This window comes from Camelus bactrianus, chromosome 12, assembly GCF_048773025.1.
Source record: "Camelus bactrianus isolate YW-2024 breed Bactrian camel chromosome 12, ASM4877302v1, whole genome shotgun sequence".
NCBI lineage: Eukaryota > Metazoa > Chordata > Mammalia > Artiodactyla > Camelidae > Camelus > Camelus bactrianus.
In genome coordinates this window covers 35,470,774-35,489,057 of record NC_133550.1, presented here as the reverse complement: position 1 = coordinate 35,489,057, position 18,284 = coordinate 35,470,774, and the positions used below count along the sequence as shown (strand labels likewise).

The 18,284-nt window shown below is 37.4% G+C and overlaps 2 protein-coding genes across 5 annotated transcripts in view; both read left to right on the top strand.

Moving 5' to 3' along the window:
• The window catches only part of SCYL2 (SCY1 like pseudokinase 2), a 55,774-nt gene extending 50,905 nt beyond the window's left edge, over window positions 1-4,869 (top strand). For all 4 annotated transcript variants that reach the window (XM_074375240.1, XM_074375236.1, XM_074375239.1 and 1 more), the window contains exon 18: window positions 1,651-4,869. In XM_074375240.1, coding sequence (XP_074231341.1) covers window positions 1,651-2,295 — 645 coding nt within the window. In that variant the 3' untranslated portion in view covers window positions 2,296-4,869. The remainder of the gene's footprint in view (window positions 1-1,650) is intronic.
• A 131-nt stretch (window positions 4,870-5,000) lies between these two features.
• SLC17A8 (solute carrier family 17 member 8) overlaps window positions 5,001-18,284 on the top strand; it is a 58,143-nt gene continuing 44,859 nt past the window's right edge. Inside the window, exon 1 of the mRNA XM_010962778.3 lies at window positions 5,001-17,932. Within this exon, the coding sequence (XP_010961080.2) occupies window positions 17,832-17,932 (101 nt within the window). The 5' untranslated portion in view covers window positions 5,001-17,831. The remainder of the gene's footprint in view (window positions 17,933-18,284) is intronic.

Sequence of the window (18,284 nt, the reverse complement as noted above, 5' to 3'; positions counted from 1 at the left end):
AAATTATTTTTTTGTTACCTCTTAATCACTAAAATTCTTTCTCTGGGAAAAATCTTTGTAGGCCAAGAGGCAAAATAAAAAATATTTTGTAGGTACTTATATAAGAATAGAGAAAATAAATTTCCACAAAATTTTGATGAAATTCCAAATATAAAAACAATAGAGTATCCTTTTCTATAGTACAGATCTATCTAAAGAGAAGAATGCAGTTCTGTTTTTTAGTGGAGGGGTAATAGGGGAGACAACATTTCATTTAACTGGAATTTAAAGTTAGTGTTCCCTAATAACTAAAAACTTCCCCAGCTTGGGAAAGGAAACAGTCACCCAAGTCCAGGAAACACAGAGAGTTCCACATAGGATCAACCCCAAAAGGCACATAGTAATCAAATTGACAGAAATTAAGGATAAGAAGAAAATACTAAAATCAGCAAGAGAAAAGCAACAAATAACATAACTAGGGAACTCCCATAAGGTTATCAGCAGATTTTTCAGCAGAAACTCTACAGGCCAGAAGGGAGTAGCATGATGAAAAGGAAGAACTTACAACCAAGAATACTCTATCCAGCAAGGCTCTCATTCAGACTTGATGGGGAAATTAAGAGCTTCATGGATAAACAAAAGCTAAAAGAATTCAGCACCACCAAACTACCTTTACAACATATGTTAAAGGAACTTCTCTAGTCATCAAACCACACACACAAAAAAAAAAAAAAAAAAAAAAAGAAGAAAGAGAAAAAAACCTACAAAAGATTGCTTTGGCAATTCAGGGTCTTTTATGGTTCCATATATATTTTGGAATTGTTCTAGTTCTGTAAAGAATGTTGTCAGTATTTGATAGGGATTGCATTGGATCTATAGATTGTTTTGGGTGGTACAGCCAGTTTGATAATGTTGATTCTTCCAATCTTTCCATTTCTTTGTATCATCTTCAATTTCCTTCATTAGTGTTTTACAGTTTTCAGACTATTGGAAACCTCCTTAGTTAAGTTTATTTCTAAGTATTTTGTCATTTTTGATGCAATGGAAATGTTTATGCCAGTTACACAATTCTGGTTTTTGAAGTGGGGGAAAAAGTGAATAAAAGGTTGTGAATGACAAAATATCCTTTTTTTATGGGTGAGTTGTATTCCATTGCATATATATGCTACATCTTCTTTATCCATTCATCTATTGATGTGCACTTGGGATGCTTCCATATCTTTACAATGATAAATAATGTTGCTGTTCAAAAAAACAAATGTCCCAGTGAAGCCAGTACCACATCAAATGAGCCTCAGCTGTCCTTCCATCCTGATATAAAGCGTCAGCTAGTCTGTGGACTCCCTTTAGGCCATCTAGAATTCAGAATGCATATGTGTAATCTAAATATACATATTTATAAACATGCATAAGTAAATATATAAATTTAATGATAAACACTGTTCCTTATCATCAAATTGATTGCAAATGTTCATCTTTAAAAAGCCACATAAAAATATGTGGCAGGCTGAATTTGGCCTGTGAGCTGTGGTTTGCTTAGTCTACACTAAGACATGTAGACTGTTGAGCTTAATTTTAACTTGTCCTTTATAATATAGTTTATCAAATGTTTACTAATTTTAAAGTAATTTGGAATTCTTGGAGATAAAGTAATTTCCTCATGTTTTTCAGACTAAGGACCTGACAGACACATTGATGGATAATATGTCATCTTTGACCAGTCTTTCTGTTAGTACCCCTAAAATTTCTGCTTCAAGTACCTTCAATTCTGTTCCTTGCACGGGCCTTGGCATGATGTTTTCTACATCAATTGATAATACAAAGAGAAATTTAACAAATGGCCTAAATGCTAATGTGGGCTTTCAGACTTCAGGATTCAACATGCCAGTTAATACAAACCAGAACTTCTTCAGTAGTCCAAGCACACCTGGAGTGACCAAGATGACGCTGGGAACACCTTCCACTTTGCCAAACTTCAATGCTATGAGTGTTCCTGCTGCTGGTGCGAAGCAGACTCAACAAAGACCCACAGATATGTCTGCTCTTAATAATCTCTTTGGCCCTCAGAAACCCAAAGTTAGCATGAACCAATTATCACAACAGAAACCAAATCAGTGGCTTAATCAGTTTGTACCACCTCAAGGGTCTCCAGGTATGGGCAGTTCAGTAATGGGAACACAAATGAACATGATAGGACAATCTGCCTTTGGTATGCAGGCTAATCCTTTCTTTAACCCACAGAACTTTGCACAGCCACCAACTTCTATGACCAGTAGCAGTTCAGCTAGCAATGATTTAAAAGATCTTTTTGGGTGAGGTGTCTTGCTCCTATTTTTAAAGGATTACTTCAGTTTTAATCATGAGTGAACTGATTTACATCTTTATATAGTTGGCTTGGAGGAACTACTTCTATGGGAAAGTGAATGGTTCTGAGGCAGAAAACACCTGTTTTCATTCCAGCATAGTACTTGTATGGACTACTAACAGTTGAGGTTTTTAAAGCACTGAGGATTTTTTCCTCTTACCAATTCCTCTTCAGGTTTTAAAAAGATCCAACCCATATCAGTTTCAACGAGAAAAAAAGACATCTAAGTATCTTGCAGGATTTTTAAATCAGTTGTTTATTTTGGCTTGTAAATTTTGGTGTTATTTAAAAAATTGAATTGATGGTAATTGCAAGTTTCATCTCAAATACTACATGGTACATAGTCTGCCTTCACAAGTCATTAGTCTTCATTTTAATACATGAAAAATCTTGATGCTGTATTGATTTGTTTGCATTTAGTGTGACTGAGTGAGAAAATGATAAGCATAACAAAAAAGATCAGGTCATTTGCTTTTTCCAATCTTACCACTTCTCAGATGAACTAATGTTTAGTATGAAAGACTTAGCAAATACTGCAAAATTTAACTTAACCTTGATTTCATTGGCTTAAAGTAAACTATCATAAATGCAAACTCATCATTGTAAATTATATTTTAGCATGGTCTGTCTCAAATAGTAATGTATTTTTCTGCGTTTACTTGGATATGTTTAGAATCACTTTTTTCCTACTGTATCACAGACAGAAGAGGTATGTACTGATTTGTACAGATAATTAACAAAAGGCCTCCCGCGTGATTTCCCTGACTACTGCCTTCATATTTCATTTTGAATTCAAACTTCTGAGGTTGCAGCCTATATGAATTGCATTTTCAAAAGGAGATTTGTAAGAATTAAACTATATTTAATGAGTAAACTTTTGAGATTTCTGCTGTATTGTTTCAAAGGTAATAAACTTTACTTCTCTAAAAATGAGCAGTTGTATCTTCTGGCTACCAACAGATAAAATTTTCAGCTTGTCATGATAAAGTCTGACTTCATCAATCACTGCAACTGAGGTTTAATTCTTTTATAGGAATTTCAGGACATTTTGTTCGAATATTTTTATGTCCGTAATTACCTATTTTTAGGAAGAAAATAAATTCTAACAGGAAACATACTTTCTTTTTCAAAGCCTTTCTCTGATACCAGTTTTTCTTTGAATTGCTGATTAGCCAACCCCAGAGTCTTATGCTATAAATGTCATTTGATTTTCTTAAATTATATTCCATCATTATAACTTTAAACTGATCTTTCAGAGAATTTTATATGTATTATAACTGCTGCCATAGAGTTTGTGATTTTTAATTACCTGAAACCAGTGATCATTTAAAATAAATGATCTGAAGTTTAGTGTGCTGATACTACATTTATTCAAGGAAAAAATACATACACACAGACTAAATGTATACATTGAACATACAGTACTTGATTATAAAATGTAAGTTAATGATAATATTGCTGGCAGCATTCAGGAATAGGGTACTTCAGAAAATAAAAAGCTTTCTTCTGGTTTCTGTATGAGCTATAGTTTGTTACATGGCTGTAGAAAAAGGACTCATAAGAATGCTGAAGAAACTTATCCAAGAAATGAAGCACTAGGAAGATCAAATGTTTTTGTCAAATACATTCATACCTTGACCAGGTTATCTGTCTTGTTTGTAACACACTATTAATATCTATATTGAGAAAAGCTTACTTATGGAATAAAATTGCTTAATGTTGAAGAATTTTTCTTTGTAACGATTACTGTTCATTAGGAAGTTGCTTTTATTTTGTAAAATAACTTTATGTCAGTGTTGAACTCCTAATTAGAAGAAAAACTTAATATAACAGCTTGTAATTTGAACTTCTAGATATAAAATAGATTATTTGAAAACATGTAATTCTTAGGTAATTTTCACATCTTGAAATTTGCTTGTTCATTGAGGTAATGGTGCTATATTTTTAGGAAATTTTCTACAATTTTTTTTACTTTCTTGAAGATATTTTGTGTGTCGTTTCAATCAGTTGAACTGTTACCATTGCCTTTTTCTGTTGAGAAATTGTTTCTAAGAAATAGTGCTATTTTTAGCCTTGTGAAGAAAAATATTCACAATACTAGATCACCTTAAAATTATTTCTGACATTGACAGCGCTTAAATCCCCTGTGCTTAGAGTAGAAATTGGTAGGTTAAACAAAGCACCTCACCTATAGATAAAAATTACCAGAAAGATTCCCTTTTGAGTGGTGGTTTATTCTCCTAATGTTTAAGCGTGTGATATATGTAGAGGATGTAACAAGGGAAATGGGAATAGACTATGTAATGTGACTGGGGTTTGACTGTTTTTGTTTTTATTTTGAAATGCTTATAACCCTTCTTTCCACCTGAATAAGTTAAGAAAGTAGGTTTTTGTTATTTTTTAACTGTAAAATACCTCACATGGTTGCTTTTACATATTAAAGGAAAAGGTGTATGTGAAAGTACCTCATAGCAAGCACAGAGTATGCACCAAATAAATTTTAGCTTTGATAAAAACATTCCATATTAAGTTGTGATTTCATGCTTTGTTATTTACTGGTCTAAATAATTTTAGAACAAAACAAATTATAAGAATTCAAACTATATAGGATTTTAAAAGATTATGTTGTTGGCCTTCAAACTGGTAACTATGACACTTACATGTCTTACTTTACAAACCAGTATGTGAAATTTATACCTGAAACAAAAGTTTCAGAGTATCTTTAATACATAAGTATAGTCTGACATTTTTTACTCTATCATATTAATTAAAAAAAAAAAACAAACCTGGTTACAGTCCCTAAAAGGATTCCATGATACAGTTTAAGTAAAACAGATAATTCAGCACTCTCTTTCTCCCAGAGGATGAAGAAACAGAGGGTCAGAGATTTACATGGCCTAACTCAAGGAGGTCAGCCAGGGACAGAAACTAGATTTTTTTTTTCTCCTGGTCTGCAATCTCTCTACCATGTTGACATCCTTTATATTCTTTACTGTGTGAATTCTTCTGGAGTTGCTTTTGTTGAGATGGTTTAATGTAGTAAGTATTGTGTGTTCATTGCTTTTTCAGTCCCATAGATATATTTATGTTGGAAACATTGGCACTGAAGAAGGAGAGGACAATGATAGAAATAGAAATGATCAAATAGTCAAAATCAGCTTCTGGGCTACTTCTGTGAATTGTCGATGAGGAGGGGTTGGGGAGCCAGGTTAGCAGTGCTTGCATTGCCCAGACATGTAGTAGAATTAAAGCATATAACCTTGAGGAGGGGGGCAGTACAGTGGAAAAAGTCATTTAACCAAAATAGAGCTTGTTAGATATTAGAAACTTCTATCCAAAGCAGCCGAGTTGCTCCAGCCACTGATGGAGGATTTAACTACCCTGGAGTGCAAGCCACATATGTAATTTAAAATTTCCTAGTAACCACATTAAAAAGTAAAAATAGATGAAATAAATTGTAATAATATATTTTATTTAACTTAATAGAGCCGAAATATCTTTTCAACATGGAACTGATACAAAATTTAATGATGTATTTTACTTTTTTTTTTTGTACTTAGTCGTGAAATCCAGTATGTATTTTACACTTAGCCTATCTCAATTCTTGCTAGTCACATTTTCAGTACTTAGTAGTCATGTGTGGCTAATAGCTACTATGTTAGACAGGGTAAGTATATATAGAAGGTAAGAAGCCAGAGTGAACTATGGCAGTTAGCAACTTACTGTCTCCTAGCTCCAAATGCATCCTTCTTTGCCCTGCTTTGTGGTACTCGAGCTGGACCCTACAAATGGGTCTCCTTTGCCGCCAGCCTGGCAGAATGTTAGGCTTCATTGGTAGAGGGCCCTAAAGTGGCATTGCAAAGCAATAGCAGCAAGAAGTCACGTCTCACCTGGATTCTGGTTCTCCATTTTATTTCACTGCAGGAGTCCAGCAGCCTGAGCGTAGTAGCTCCAGCACTGCCTCGGGTCACATTCTCCCATCCCTGCTACCACTTTGGAGCAGCTCCATTGGGCTGCTTTCAGCCACTCCCTCAAGCAGGTCTCTCCTCGCTGGCCTGCTGACAGATGCTTCACCACTGGTGGGCTGAATATTCCAGTGGAAACCACGCCTTTGCTGAGGAAGTGTGGTGCTCAGCTTGAGGGGTTGGAGTGGGGAAGAGAGCCTCTCCCAGTCTTTTAGTTCCTTAATTTTTTCTTTTTACTTTCTTCCAGCCTAGAGGTAGTAGCTGTTTTTTGTTTGTGTTTTTGCAATCGCTACTTCTGAACTCCTTAGAGTCGTAAGATGCCTTTAAACAGTTAGCCACCTTCTACTAGTTAGTAATTGTTTCATTAAAATTTCCCTGTCCAGATATCTGGTTTGGGCTCCTGACATCACCTCTGATAAGACTCCTCAATCTACTACGCCATTTAAAAAAGGGGCCATAGATATATATATTTATGCTGCTAAGAAAAGCCATAGAAAATTATAAATATGTAGCCTATATTAAATCTTTCCTTTCTAAAAGTTCTTTTGAAATATACCTTTAGTGGAAATATAACTTAGTGACTCTAATTATACCTATTTGGTGCAGTTTCAGTTTTTATCTTTGTTCCTCTACTTTTTGAATATATGTTCTTTTGTGCGGTGGCCTACATTGCTGGGAAAGCCAGTGTTTGGCCTTCATATAAAAGTAAATGAGATTGAGACTAATGTTCAGAGTTTGAATGTAGGAATCAACATTCATGCAGTGATCAAACAAAAGTCAAATGTGAGGCATGTCCATGGGCACGTTAGGAGAAGAGAGTGTGTGGACTTTGGAGCCACGTAAAGTTGGGGCTTGAGGGGGCATGTTTTAGAAGAAATTTCAGGCATTTAACAGCATTCATGCTCTATGGAGGTAGGATGGGATGCTACACGTTTGTTAATGTTGGAATAGATCCAAAATTGTTTTTAAGAAAGTCTCTTAAGATCACTTTTGTGAAGGGATAGAGATGCCTCTCCCTGAGGTGGTATCCTCACTAGACTGCTCCAGTTTCAGAAGGGTCTGGCATCTCTACCCCAGCTCCAATGATCATATGGAGCTGACCCTAATCAGCCTTCTTATCTATACCCAGATACTTGACAAAGAACAACTTTTGACTCTATTGCCCAATATTCAAAATCTCATTTTTGAGAAATGTTTATGGAGGAGGCCAAAAATTGAGTAATCCATCTGTTTCTCTGGAAAATTCTGAAAAATTAAACCTTCTATGGAGACCCCTATGCCTGGATTGCCTTGTTTTGGCCACACATCAGTTGTTTTGGACTATATTGTGATACATATTCGTGCGAGGGATGACGCTGGTACACTCTAACGTACAATAGCTTTTTGAGGACCCACAGGAGAAATTTCAGGTTTCAGCTGAGGAGTAAATGTGCTTCTAAGCAACTAGTTTGCTCTTCTCTTTTAAAGTCTCCAAATAAGATAACAAATCACATATTAACAGCTGGGAGTTTCAACCAAATTGGCAGTCCATCTGTAGCAAATGTATAGGACATTTAGTAGTATGTATTGCTCAGTACTTACCTTTTGGCTTTAAGTGATTTTTAAAATTCTTATTTCTCCTTTGCTCTGATTTCCATTTTTAAAAAAGAGTTTTGTATTATGTCCTTAGAAATTCTTATTTTAGAATAAGGTAGAGTGTAAATAAGTATATGGAGTGAATGAGTTTAAATCTTGTCTCTTTCACTAACTGACCAGAGTAAGTTTTCTCAGCTATAGAACGAGGATCATGTCTTACAGGCTTATTAGGATGAAATGAAGTCAACATGTGTGAAGCGCCTGACAAGGCTCCTGACATATGGTAAGTGCTCAGTGGATATCCCTACCTTGCTTATGATGGACATAGACCTCTAAAATAATATCTGCTTACATGAAGACCAGATGCTTCACCATTGTTTGAATACATTTACTTTTTAAAAATGAACCCAAAATCATTTATAGGTTTGTCCCTGTGAGATTCTTGGGATATGAATAGTAATGAGATATAGGCCTTGCCCTCAAGGCATTTGTACTGTGCTTATAAAGGCAGCTGAGTAACTAGACAGTTACAGGACAGTGCAGCGTATGCTGTGACAAGACTACATAGGCGAGGTGGCCAACCTAGACTAGAGGAGTAGGGAGGGCTTCTTCAGAGGAGATGGGGCCTGAGCTCAGCCTTGGCAAGAGCCTTTTGAAAATTGTTTGTGATGCTATCAAATGATTACTTAGGAATTACATTTCCCTAAATTAAGCTGGACCCTCTGGGGAGGGAGTTAGAGCAGGCAACTCCCAAGTTCCTTTTGAATTCAGAGATTACATGAAAATTGCTTGAATTAAGGAAAGTCTGATCAAATGACTTGATTACCAGGAAAAGTGGAATTAATGTTGGCTGAATAAGCTAGGGATGACACCAACACAAAGTAAAATAAGTGAGCTATAGTGTTACTTTTTCATAATAACTTATGCATCATTGAACATTTCAGAAATTTAAGGATCCACACTTGTGAGCTCAGTAAAGGTACACTGAATAGATAAATAAATCTACTTTAAAACAATGGCTGGTTTCTGGGGGGAAAAATGGCATAAATGTATGTAGTCAGTAAGCCACCAGAAGATGTCACTGTCTCCCAAGTAATGGTCCATTACCTTGGCTCTTTTTCAGGTACATTTTTAAACACTGACAGACAGGCTGTGACAGATTGATGTCTGGCCTATAGTTTCGTATCTTTAAGAAGGATAGGCCCTCACAGGAAATACTTGTTAAGGTGTGTAGGTTTGTTCCATGTTGATTCTTGATGCCCTGGATAAATGAACCCTATTTTCCACTTCATGTAATGGAATTACCTGGACCCTCTGGGTTTCATCTGTGCTTTCAAAAAAAGTGAATGTGGTAAAACATTCTTAAAATATCCTCTCTGATCTTGACTTCCTCCCACATTTTCAGGTTGCATTATTATGATGCAGCTGCATTTGTTAAATTAGCCAATTTTCTAGGATTTGAGGCCTTAGACACAATCCAAGATATTCTTGAGGTGTGTATTTTTTTTTTAGGTCAGCGTTCATGGTGTGTAAAGCAAAACTGGAATGTTTTTCCACATAGTATTAATGGGATGAAATAAACCAGTATTTCCCCAATTATTCATAAATAGGGATTTCAGTCTATCTGAACCAATATATACCAATAAATAATAGGTAGTAACATGTTAAAGAAAAATAAATTATCTTTACATCCAGAAAACAGACTCAAAAACTGATAATCTAGAGTCTTGTGTTGGGGGCTGTGGAGTGTGATTCTCCAGGATTAATAATTTGTTAAAGGCAGCCAGTGACAGCCAACAGATGAGGACTTGGGTGTGATCTCTTCTTCAGTTATGCCCAATACCTCAAAAGAGCTAAGTACATCACTTGTCTTCTCCGTGCCCGTTGGCTTCTACAGTCAGGTCGAGTAGTCCGCCCAACTTAGTTCTCTTGGTAGTTACAACCTCAAAGAAGCAGTGAAGAATGAAGTTTAAGTGTTTCATAAATGTAAGGAGTTTGTGTAAATTCTTCTATTGAAAAATGCAAAGTACTCAGATTATTCCATGCTGTGTAAAGACATCCTACATTTCTGTATTTTGATTATTTGACTTCACATAAAATTTTCATGAATAGGGAAAGATTGGGATTTTTTTTCATTAATTGATAAAAATTTTAATTTTCATTAACTGGGAAAAATATTTAAGCAATTACACTGATGAACTGAAAGTAGAACTTGATGTGTTTCTAGGGTCTCCAGTCTTGTGTTTGCAAAGTATTATAGAGACATTTTATTTGTATAATAATGGTAGAAAATTATGTTCCTATAACTTAGGAACACAGAGCCAAATTAATTGAATTCCAGGACCGAGCTCACAATGAGCTGAAATATAATGGGATTAACAGTACTTTATCATGGACTGGAAGCAGTGCTGTATAATGAAGTGAGTATTTGTAATTAATTGGTTCAAATCCCGACTCCACAAAAACTGTGACTTTGGACAAGTTCTTGAGTTTGAGCCTCAGTATGCTGACATATAAAATGGAAATAATATGTTTGGTCATTCTATCTTGTTATTTCTAGTTTTTCATTCTCCTTTGTGAGAAGGAAATGAGATCAGGAAACGTTGGAAAGACAGGAAAGGAAGCAATTACTACAGAGTAAGATAAAGGTTCCCATTAGCCTCCCTCTCCTTGGAAGGGTGAGTGTCTTAGACTTGGGGGGATGGGAGCAATCTTAATCCAGGGGCCGGTACATCAGTGTTTTATGTTAATTTCTCTTTATTTTACTTTTGATTTTCCCTATTTTGGGGTGGAACTTTTTAGTGAAAGCAGCAGATTAGTATGTAATCTCAAAACCAGCACCCTGTTTTATTTCTAAAATGTCCATGGTTGCTAGCCCAAGCTTACCTATACAGTCATCCCTGTGTCTGTGGGGGATCGGTTCCAGACCCCCCCCATAGCTACCAAAAATCTCAAAGTTCAAGTCCCTTAGCCAGCCCTCTGTATCCACAGGTGCAGAACCTATGGGTATGGAGGGAAGACTGTAGTTAGGTGCTCAATGATGTTTTTAAAGGCACAAGAATTCTAAGAACATCTTTCCTGAGTTTCCAGTCTTTAGGACCCATGGTGGGATTTATAGGATCACAATGTACTGTGTATTGTGGTGACACAAGCCCAGGAAATGGGCTTAAGAACTTAGTCCCCAATCTCCACATTCTACTGGCCAGGATACCTTGGGCAAAATTGAGTCTTGGTTTCTCTATATGCTTATTTGTAACACAAGTGGTTGTAAGAAAAAAATGAGATACTTTAAAGTGCTTTGGATACAAGTTTGACTATTAGTAAAACAATGTCTAGAAGTGCAGTGAAAAAAATCAAGTTTTATATACAGTCAGATTAGTACTAATGATAGTTATCAACAATGTACAAATTGTAAAGAATTGAGAGAAGTCCTGGATAAAATAGAAAGTTTTATGCTGGTATCAGTATGTTACAGGGAGCAGGGGAGAGGAGTATGGAACTGAAGTGTACAATGGGGCCTGGAAGGCGGCCACAGAATTGAGGAGAAAAGGTACTTCAGGAAGATTAGTTGTCTTCATTACCTATGTTTCTTTATGAAGTTTCTCATCCTAAAAGGTGAATAATTGGGTCATTATCTCTGAGCTTTGTTAAAATTCTCCACCTAACACTTTGATTGGATTTGATGAAATTATTTTCTTGAATTCATATTATCTTCAGGTTGTTTGAAATTTGTTCATTTTGTCATGGTTGTTGTTTGCCAAGTTAGATTGGAATGACTTGGCTTACAATCAGCTTATGAGCCCCACTTTTTTCACTGTTGGGAGACTGGAGTTCTACCTAAAATTGAATTGGACAGTCAGGCTTGCCCTCATGGTGTTAAGTAGAGGTGGTCTTAGCATTATAGAATTTGGGTTTTTACATTATTGATATAGTCAAGATTCTTTATGAGGAGCAGAATCTATCTTAGCTAGAGTAAACTAAAAAGAGGTCAGTTTGTTATAAGGATGTGGGTATTTCATGAAATCCAAGGGTAGAAGGATAGCTGGGTCTAGACAGACAGAAACTAGAAGGCTGTTAGAAACAGACACCCTCGCCCTGCTAAAGTTTCATTCTGTTTCATTCCTCTCACTCTTGGTCAGACCAGTGTTCTCTGCATCTCCAGTCCATAAAGTGAATGTAGCCACCCTCCCAGTTACAGTTCCTGGGCCCTGAAAGTTAACTGCAGTCTTTCAATTCCAAAGTTAAATTACAGGAGAATTTGGCATCTGATTGGCTCAGTAGGGTGCTGGTGTCCATCCGTGGTTCACCCAACAGTGGTCAGAGGAGATGGGAAACCTTATAGCATATACAGGACTTTTGGAGACCTGTCACTATTAAAGGGGAGAGGTGGGGAAGGGAGGAAGTTCCCTGAGAATGAGGAATTGATATGACCTGGGCAAGCACCTCTAAAGATACACAGAATGACTGATGGGAAGTCATCAAATACATGTCAATGGCTGGATTTTTTCCTAATATCAGTCTACACATCCCCAGCACAGACCAAAGCTTTAGTCTCATAGCCCTCAGGGGTTTCTGCTCTGCACATAATTTCCTCTATCTTTGCTGTATTTGATATTTTGAGATGGGGAGCACACGTTTTAATGTTCTACTGTAATGACTGAATTATATAAAGCTCAAGATCATTGCTCCAGCATTGTTTTCTACCATGTGGTACACTCACCCAACTCTCTGAAACTATGCAAGTTTCCTCCCTGGTACCATGATCTCTCATGCAAGTCTTTTCTCCCATACTTTTTTTCTTTTGTTTGCGTCAGTTTCTTTTTTAATTGAAGTATATAGTCAGTTACAATGTGTCAATTTCTGGTGTACAGCATAATGTTTCAGTCATACATATATATATTCATTTTCATATTTTTCAATATAGGTTACTACAAGATATTGAATATAGTTCCCTGTGCTATACAGAAAAAAATTTGGTTTTTTTTATCTATTTTATATATAATAGTTCATATTTGCAAATCTTAAACTCCCAATTTATCCCTTCCCACCCCCTGGTAACCGTAAGTTTGTTTACTATGTCTGTGAGTCTATTCTGTTTTGTAGGTAAGTTCATTAGTGTCTTCTTTCTTTTTTTTTTTTCATATCCCACATATATGCCTCACTCTTTATCATTCCTGAAAGCTTACCTTATCATCCCCTCTTCTAGGAAACCCTCTCCCACTTCCATCAGCAAGCTAAGTTAGGTGTCCTTACCTGTACTCCCATTTCTCTGTATGTAACAATTACTATACCATACAGACTCATTCATTTTCTGTTTTTGTTTGTTTGTTTCTTCAAGGAAAACATCAGTTCAACTCATACCACCAGTGCCTCAAAAGGATCTGCCACATAGTAGGCCCTCAAGAAAAGTAACAGATGAGTAAATGAATAAAATGAGCCTCAATTCTGGAAAGTCTGGCTTGATATTTTCTTGTTTCTTCTATCAACAGCTCTTGTGTAGAAGTTAAGAGTATAGGCTCTGATGCCAGACTTCCTAGGTCCATATCCCATCTCTGCCTGATTTCTTAGCTGTGTGAACTTGAGTAAGTTTACTTAAAAATCTCTCTACCTCAGTTTTCTCATCAGTCGATGACATAATGATGATACATCCCTGAGAGAGTTGTTGTGGGCATTAAGTGCTTAATGTCTGGCACTGAGAGAGGGCTCCATAAATGTTTGCTGTTACTATCATCAGCTATCTAAACTGCCACCAAAAGACTTTTGTAGATTCAAGTGTGTTTTCATGAGCAATGCATTCTGCAGGAATGGTTAGTGCTCATGGCAGTCATTGACCCTTAAGAGAGATTCATGTGGTCTTTGCCTAGTAGTGCTTCCATTATGTGCCCTAAGAGATTGGTAATCTAAGGGTATCTGGGGATTGAGGAATAGGTTAGAAGCTTCACCAGGGGATGCTTTCTGTGGCAAGAGATTGTGTTTATCTTATTTTGATTGTATTTGATTTTGATGAATGAGTGAGCATTTTGGTGAGAGGTAAAGGCTTGTTGTTGAGGGGATTAGATGTGTGATTCCCTGGAGTCTCAGCTTCTCAGCCTTGAGGGGTTGTGAGTGGCAAGGTTAGTGGCCAGAAACTATATCTTTAAAAGTACAGGGATGGACAAGAGCTTTTGCAGAAACTGAAACGCTGCTTCTAAAATTTAAATGGAAGTGCAAAAGACAGAATAGCCAAAACAACTTTAATAAAAGAACAAAGTTGGAGGACTTTGATTTCCCAATTTCAAAACTTACTATAAAGCGACTGTCAAGACAGTGTGATATTGGGAGAAGGATAGACATAAAGATCAATAGAATAGAATTGAGAGTCCAGAAATAATTCTTTATATTTATATTCAATTGATTGTTGACAAGAGTGCTAAGGCAATTCATTGGAGAAAGGATACCCTTTCTAACAAATGATGCTGAGACAACTAGATGTCTACATGCAAAAAGATGAACCTAGATGCTTACCTTATACCATACATAAAAATGAACTCAAAATGGATCATAGACTTAAATATAAGAGCTAAAACAATTAAACTATTAGAAAAAGAAAATAGAAAATCTTCAAGACCTTAGGTTAGGCAAAGATTTCTTAAGTATATGAACAAAACTACAGTCTTGGAAAGAAGAAAATTGATACATTGGACCTCACTTCATCAAAATTAAAAATGTTTGTACTTCAAAATACAGCATAAGGAAAATGAAAAGACAAGCAGCAGACTGGGAGAAAATATTTGCAAATCACATTATCTGGTAAAGGATTTGTACTGAGAAAATACACTCCTACACCTCAACAATAAGACACACACACACACACACACACACACACACAAACCCTGTTTTTAAAATGGACAAAATATTTGAATAGAAATTTTATCAAAAATGTCATTCTAAGTGAAGTAAGCCAGAAAGAGAAAGAAAAATACCATATGAGATCACTCATATGTGGAATTAGAAAAAAAAAAAAACAAACATAAATACAAAACAGAAAAAGACTCATAGACATAGAATACTAACTTGTGGTTGCCAAGGGGGTGAGGGGTGGGAAGGGACAGACTGGGATTTCAAAATTTGTAGATACTGACAGGCATATATAGAATAGATAAACAAGATTATACTGTATAGCACAGGGAAATATATACAAGATCTTGTGGTGGCTCACAGCGAAAAAAAAATGTGACAATGAATATATGTTTGTTCATGTATAACTAAAACATTGTGCTCTACACTGGAATTTGACACAATGTTGTAAAATGACTATAACTCAAAAAAAAGAAAACAAATTTTATCCAAAAAAAAAGATGTATCAGTGACTAATAAGCACATGAAAAGTTGGTCAATGTCATTAGTCATCAGGGAAATGCAAATTAAAACCACGATGAGATAGCATTTCATACCCACTAAAATGGTTATACTAAAAAAAGACAGACAACAAATATTGGTGAGGATGTCAGGAACGGTAACCCTCATACATTCTAGTGGGACTGTAAAATAGTGCTGCCACTTTGTAAAATAATCTGGTAGTTTCTTAAAAGGTTAAATCCACCGATTCCACTCATAGATATTTCCCCAAGAGAAATGAAAAGATAGGTCCACAGAAAGATTTGCACACAAATGTTCTTAACAGCTTTGTTCATAATAGCCAGAGATTGGAAGTAACCTAAATGTCCACCAACAGGTCCATGGTTAGACACAGTGTGGTATGTCCATACACTGAAATATTTCGCAGAAAGCAAAAAAGGAGGAACAAACCACTGATACAAATTGTGACATGGACAAACCTGAAAATCATTATGTGAAATGGAAGAAGCCAGACACAAGAGACCATATATTGTGTGGTATACAGTGTGTTGATTCCGTTTATATGAAATGTCCAGTAAAGGCAAACCTATAGAGACAGAATGATTGATGATTGCCTGGGGCAGTGTGGGGGCTGGGAGATGGGGATTAACAGTGAATATGAGGGAACTTATTGGGGTGATAGAAATGTTCTATCTGCTTTATGTTTTATGGTGATGCTTGCACAACATGATAAATTTACTAAAAATCACTGATTGTCCACTTGAAATGCAAATATGATATGCAAAATATAGTTCAGTAAGGTTGGAGGAGGTAGTAGGGTGGAGGTGGGGGTGAGGAGAAGGGAGTGGGGAGGGAGAGAAAGAGAATGAGAACAGTGCTGGCTGGCTCCAGACTGTTTGGATCCGAAACCCTGCAAGTCTAACCCCTCTTTGCCTCAGTTTCCTGTCAGTGAAGTTGGGAATATAAGTTAACTACCCACAAAGCAGTGTTGGAAAGATTATGATAACACGTAAACAATGCTTAACATAGAGTTTGGACCTTAAAGAGAGCTCAGTAAGTATTAGCCATAATAATAACAATAATGGTTATTATTGGTGGTGGTATTTAACCTACCAAGGATCCAGCTCTGATTTAGATCAACTTAATTCAAGTCCTGGAGAAGGATTTGGACTGTGCCTTGCAGAGGGCAGTGACTGGTCTGTGGAAATGACTCCCTGGAGCCTGAGAAGCTGAAGCATGGGACTTGTCAGTTGTTGCAGGCCAGGGGCTTGGAGCACTGGAGCCTCACAGATGAAGGCTGTCTCTTCACGGCAGCATCATTTATGGCGGGGGCATCCTGCTGCCCATAAATATGGGAGCAACATGTGATATTTCTACCCTGTCTGACAACAATTTATGTTATACCACTACACGCTAGGTCCTATTGGCTCAGAGGACAGGGGATTTGGGGGCTCAGAGGAGGGACATCTAACCTTGTATATGAGGGTTTCTAGAGAAACCCTTGTCTTTGTGAGACTTATGAATCCCTCGACATTTCCCAGATGAAGGGTGAGGAGATTTATCAGGGCAGAGGGTACAATCTGAATAAACCCCAGAGGTGATAGGGAGTTTACTGAATTCAGTGAAGTGCTGATATGAAGAGCAGATTGACAAGAAACAAGGCTGAGGTCCCATGGAGGGCCTTGTGTGCTGTGGTAAAGAACTTGGATTTATCCCGAGGACAGTGAGGACCAGTGAAGAGTGCTAAGAGTTCTAGGACCGGCTCAGTTATCTTCAGTTCCATGGTCCCACTGGCACTTGCACATCACAACTTGAGTGGTCCTGCTCTGTGGTCAGGAGCAGATAAATGCCCTCCTAGAGGTTTATGGCCTGGGTTTTGCATTTAGCCTCCTTCAAGTGCAAGTGTTCCTCTAAGGACCACATCCATACTGGTGTCTGGCGGAAAAACTGTTTCTTGGCTCCCATGAGGGGCATAAGAGGCCCTAATGCAGTGGCTGAGAGCCTGTCTTTGGGGCCAGACCTCAGGAAAGCAGAGAACTTGTTTTACACGCTTCACCCAGCTCTGGCTGAGAGCCCATTAATAAGCCCCAGTGCTGAGGGGCAGGTATTGTGTCGGTTACTATGGCATCACCTTGGAAAGGATCACTCAGTGAGAGCCACAGCAGCCGAGTGAGGCAGGAGGGGAATGTGGTCAGAGGCAGCAGGGGAGGCTGGAGACAGGCTGCAGATGCTGTCGCTGGTCTCAGGAGACCTCGTGGCTAGAGCCCACTTTAGCTTCTCCAGCTGCAGCCCAGGGAGGGAGCCAGGCTGCGCTCAGACTGAGCGTGGCTGCCTGAGACAGCACCACCGTCTGCTGCTGAAAGGGGCTGAATTTCCAGTCTCAGACCACTTGGCCTCTCCTTTTTTTGGAGGCGGGGGTGTTGTCTCATCTTGAAAGATCTGGGCTGGGCTTCATCTCCTTTTTTATTTTAAGCAGTTACCTTCATGAAAATTGACTGCCAGGTGTTCACCGAGGAAAGCAGAGTGGTCCCCAGGCTGGAGCGGAAAAAGGATGACAGTTTCCGAGACTGATTGGTGACGGCTTGGAGGTATCCCACCCCCAATTCAAAATGCCTTTTAAAACATTTGATATCTTCAAAGAAAAAATTTTGAAACCTGGAAAGGAAAGAGTGAAGAATGCTGTGGGAGATTCATTGGGGATTTTACAAAGGTAAAGTTTGATTGCAAACTTTAGGTTTATTTCTGAGTAGCTTCACATCGCTGGTGTTTAGAGACCTTGCTTCACGTTTTTAAAGCCACATTTTGAAAAGGAGTGGGTAGGTAAAGTTAGATGGCTTCTGGAGCCCCTTCCAGCTTCAGCAGGCTGTGCCTGGAGGAAAAGAAGGTGCATCAAAAATGTAAGATTAAATTAGGAAAATACCAAGACAAGCTTCTGCACATACAGCAGGATTAGCACTTGTTGGAGATGGTAATATTGTATATTGTGTGTTTGGCATTGAATTAGAAAAGACTTAGGGAGATAATATTTCATGTTAATTCAATAGTAATAACAAAATCAGGAA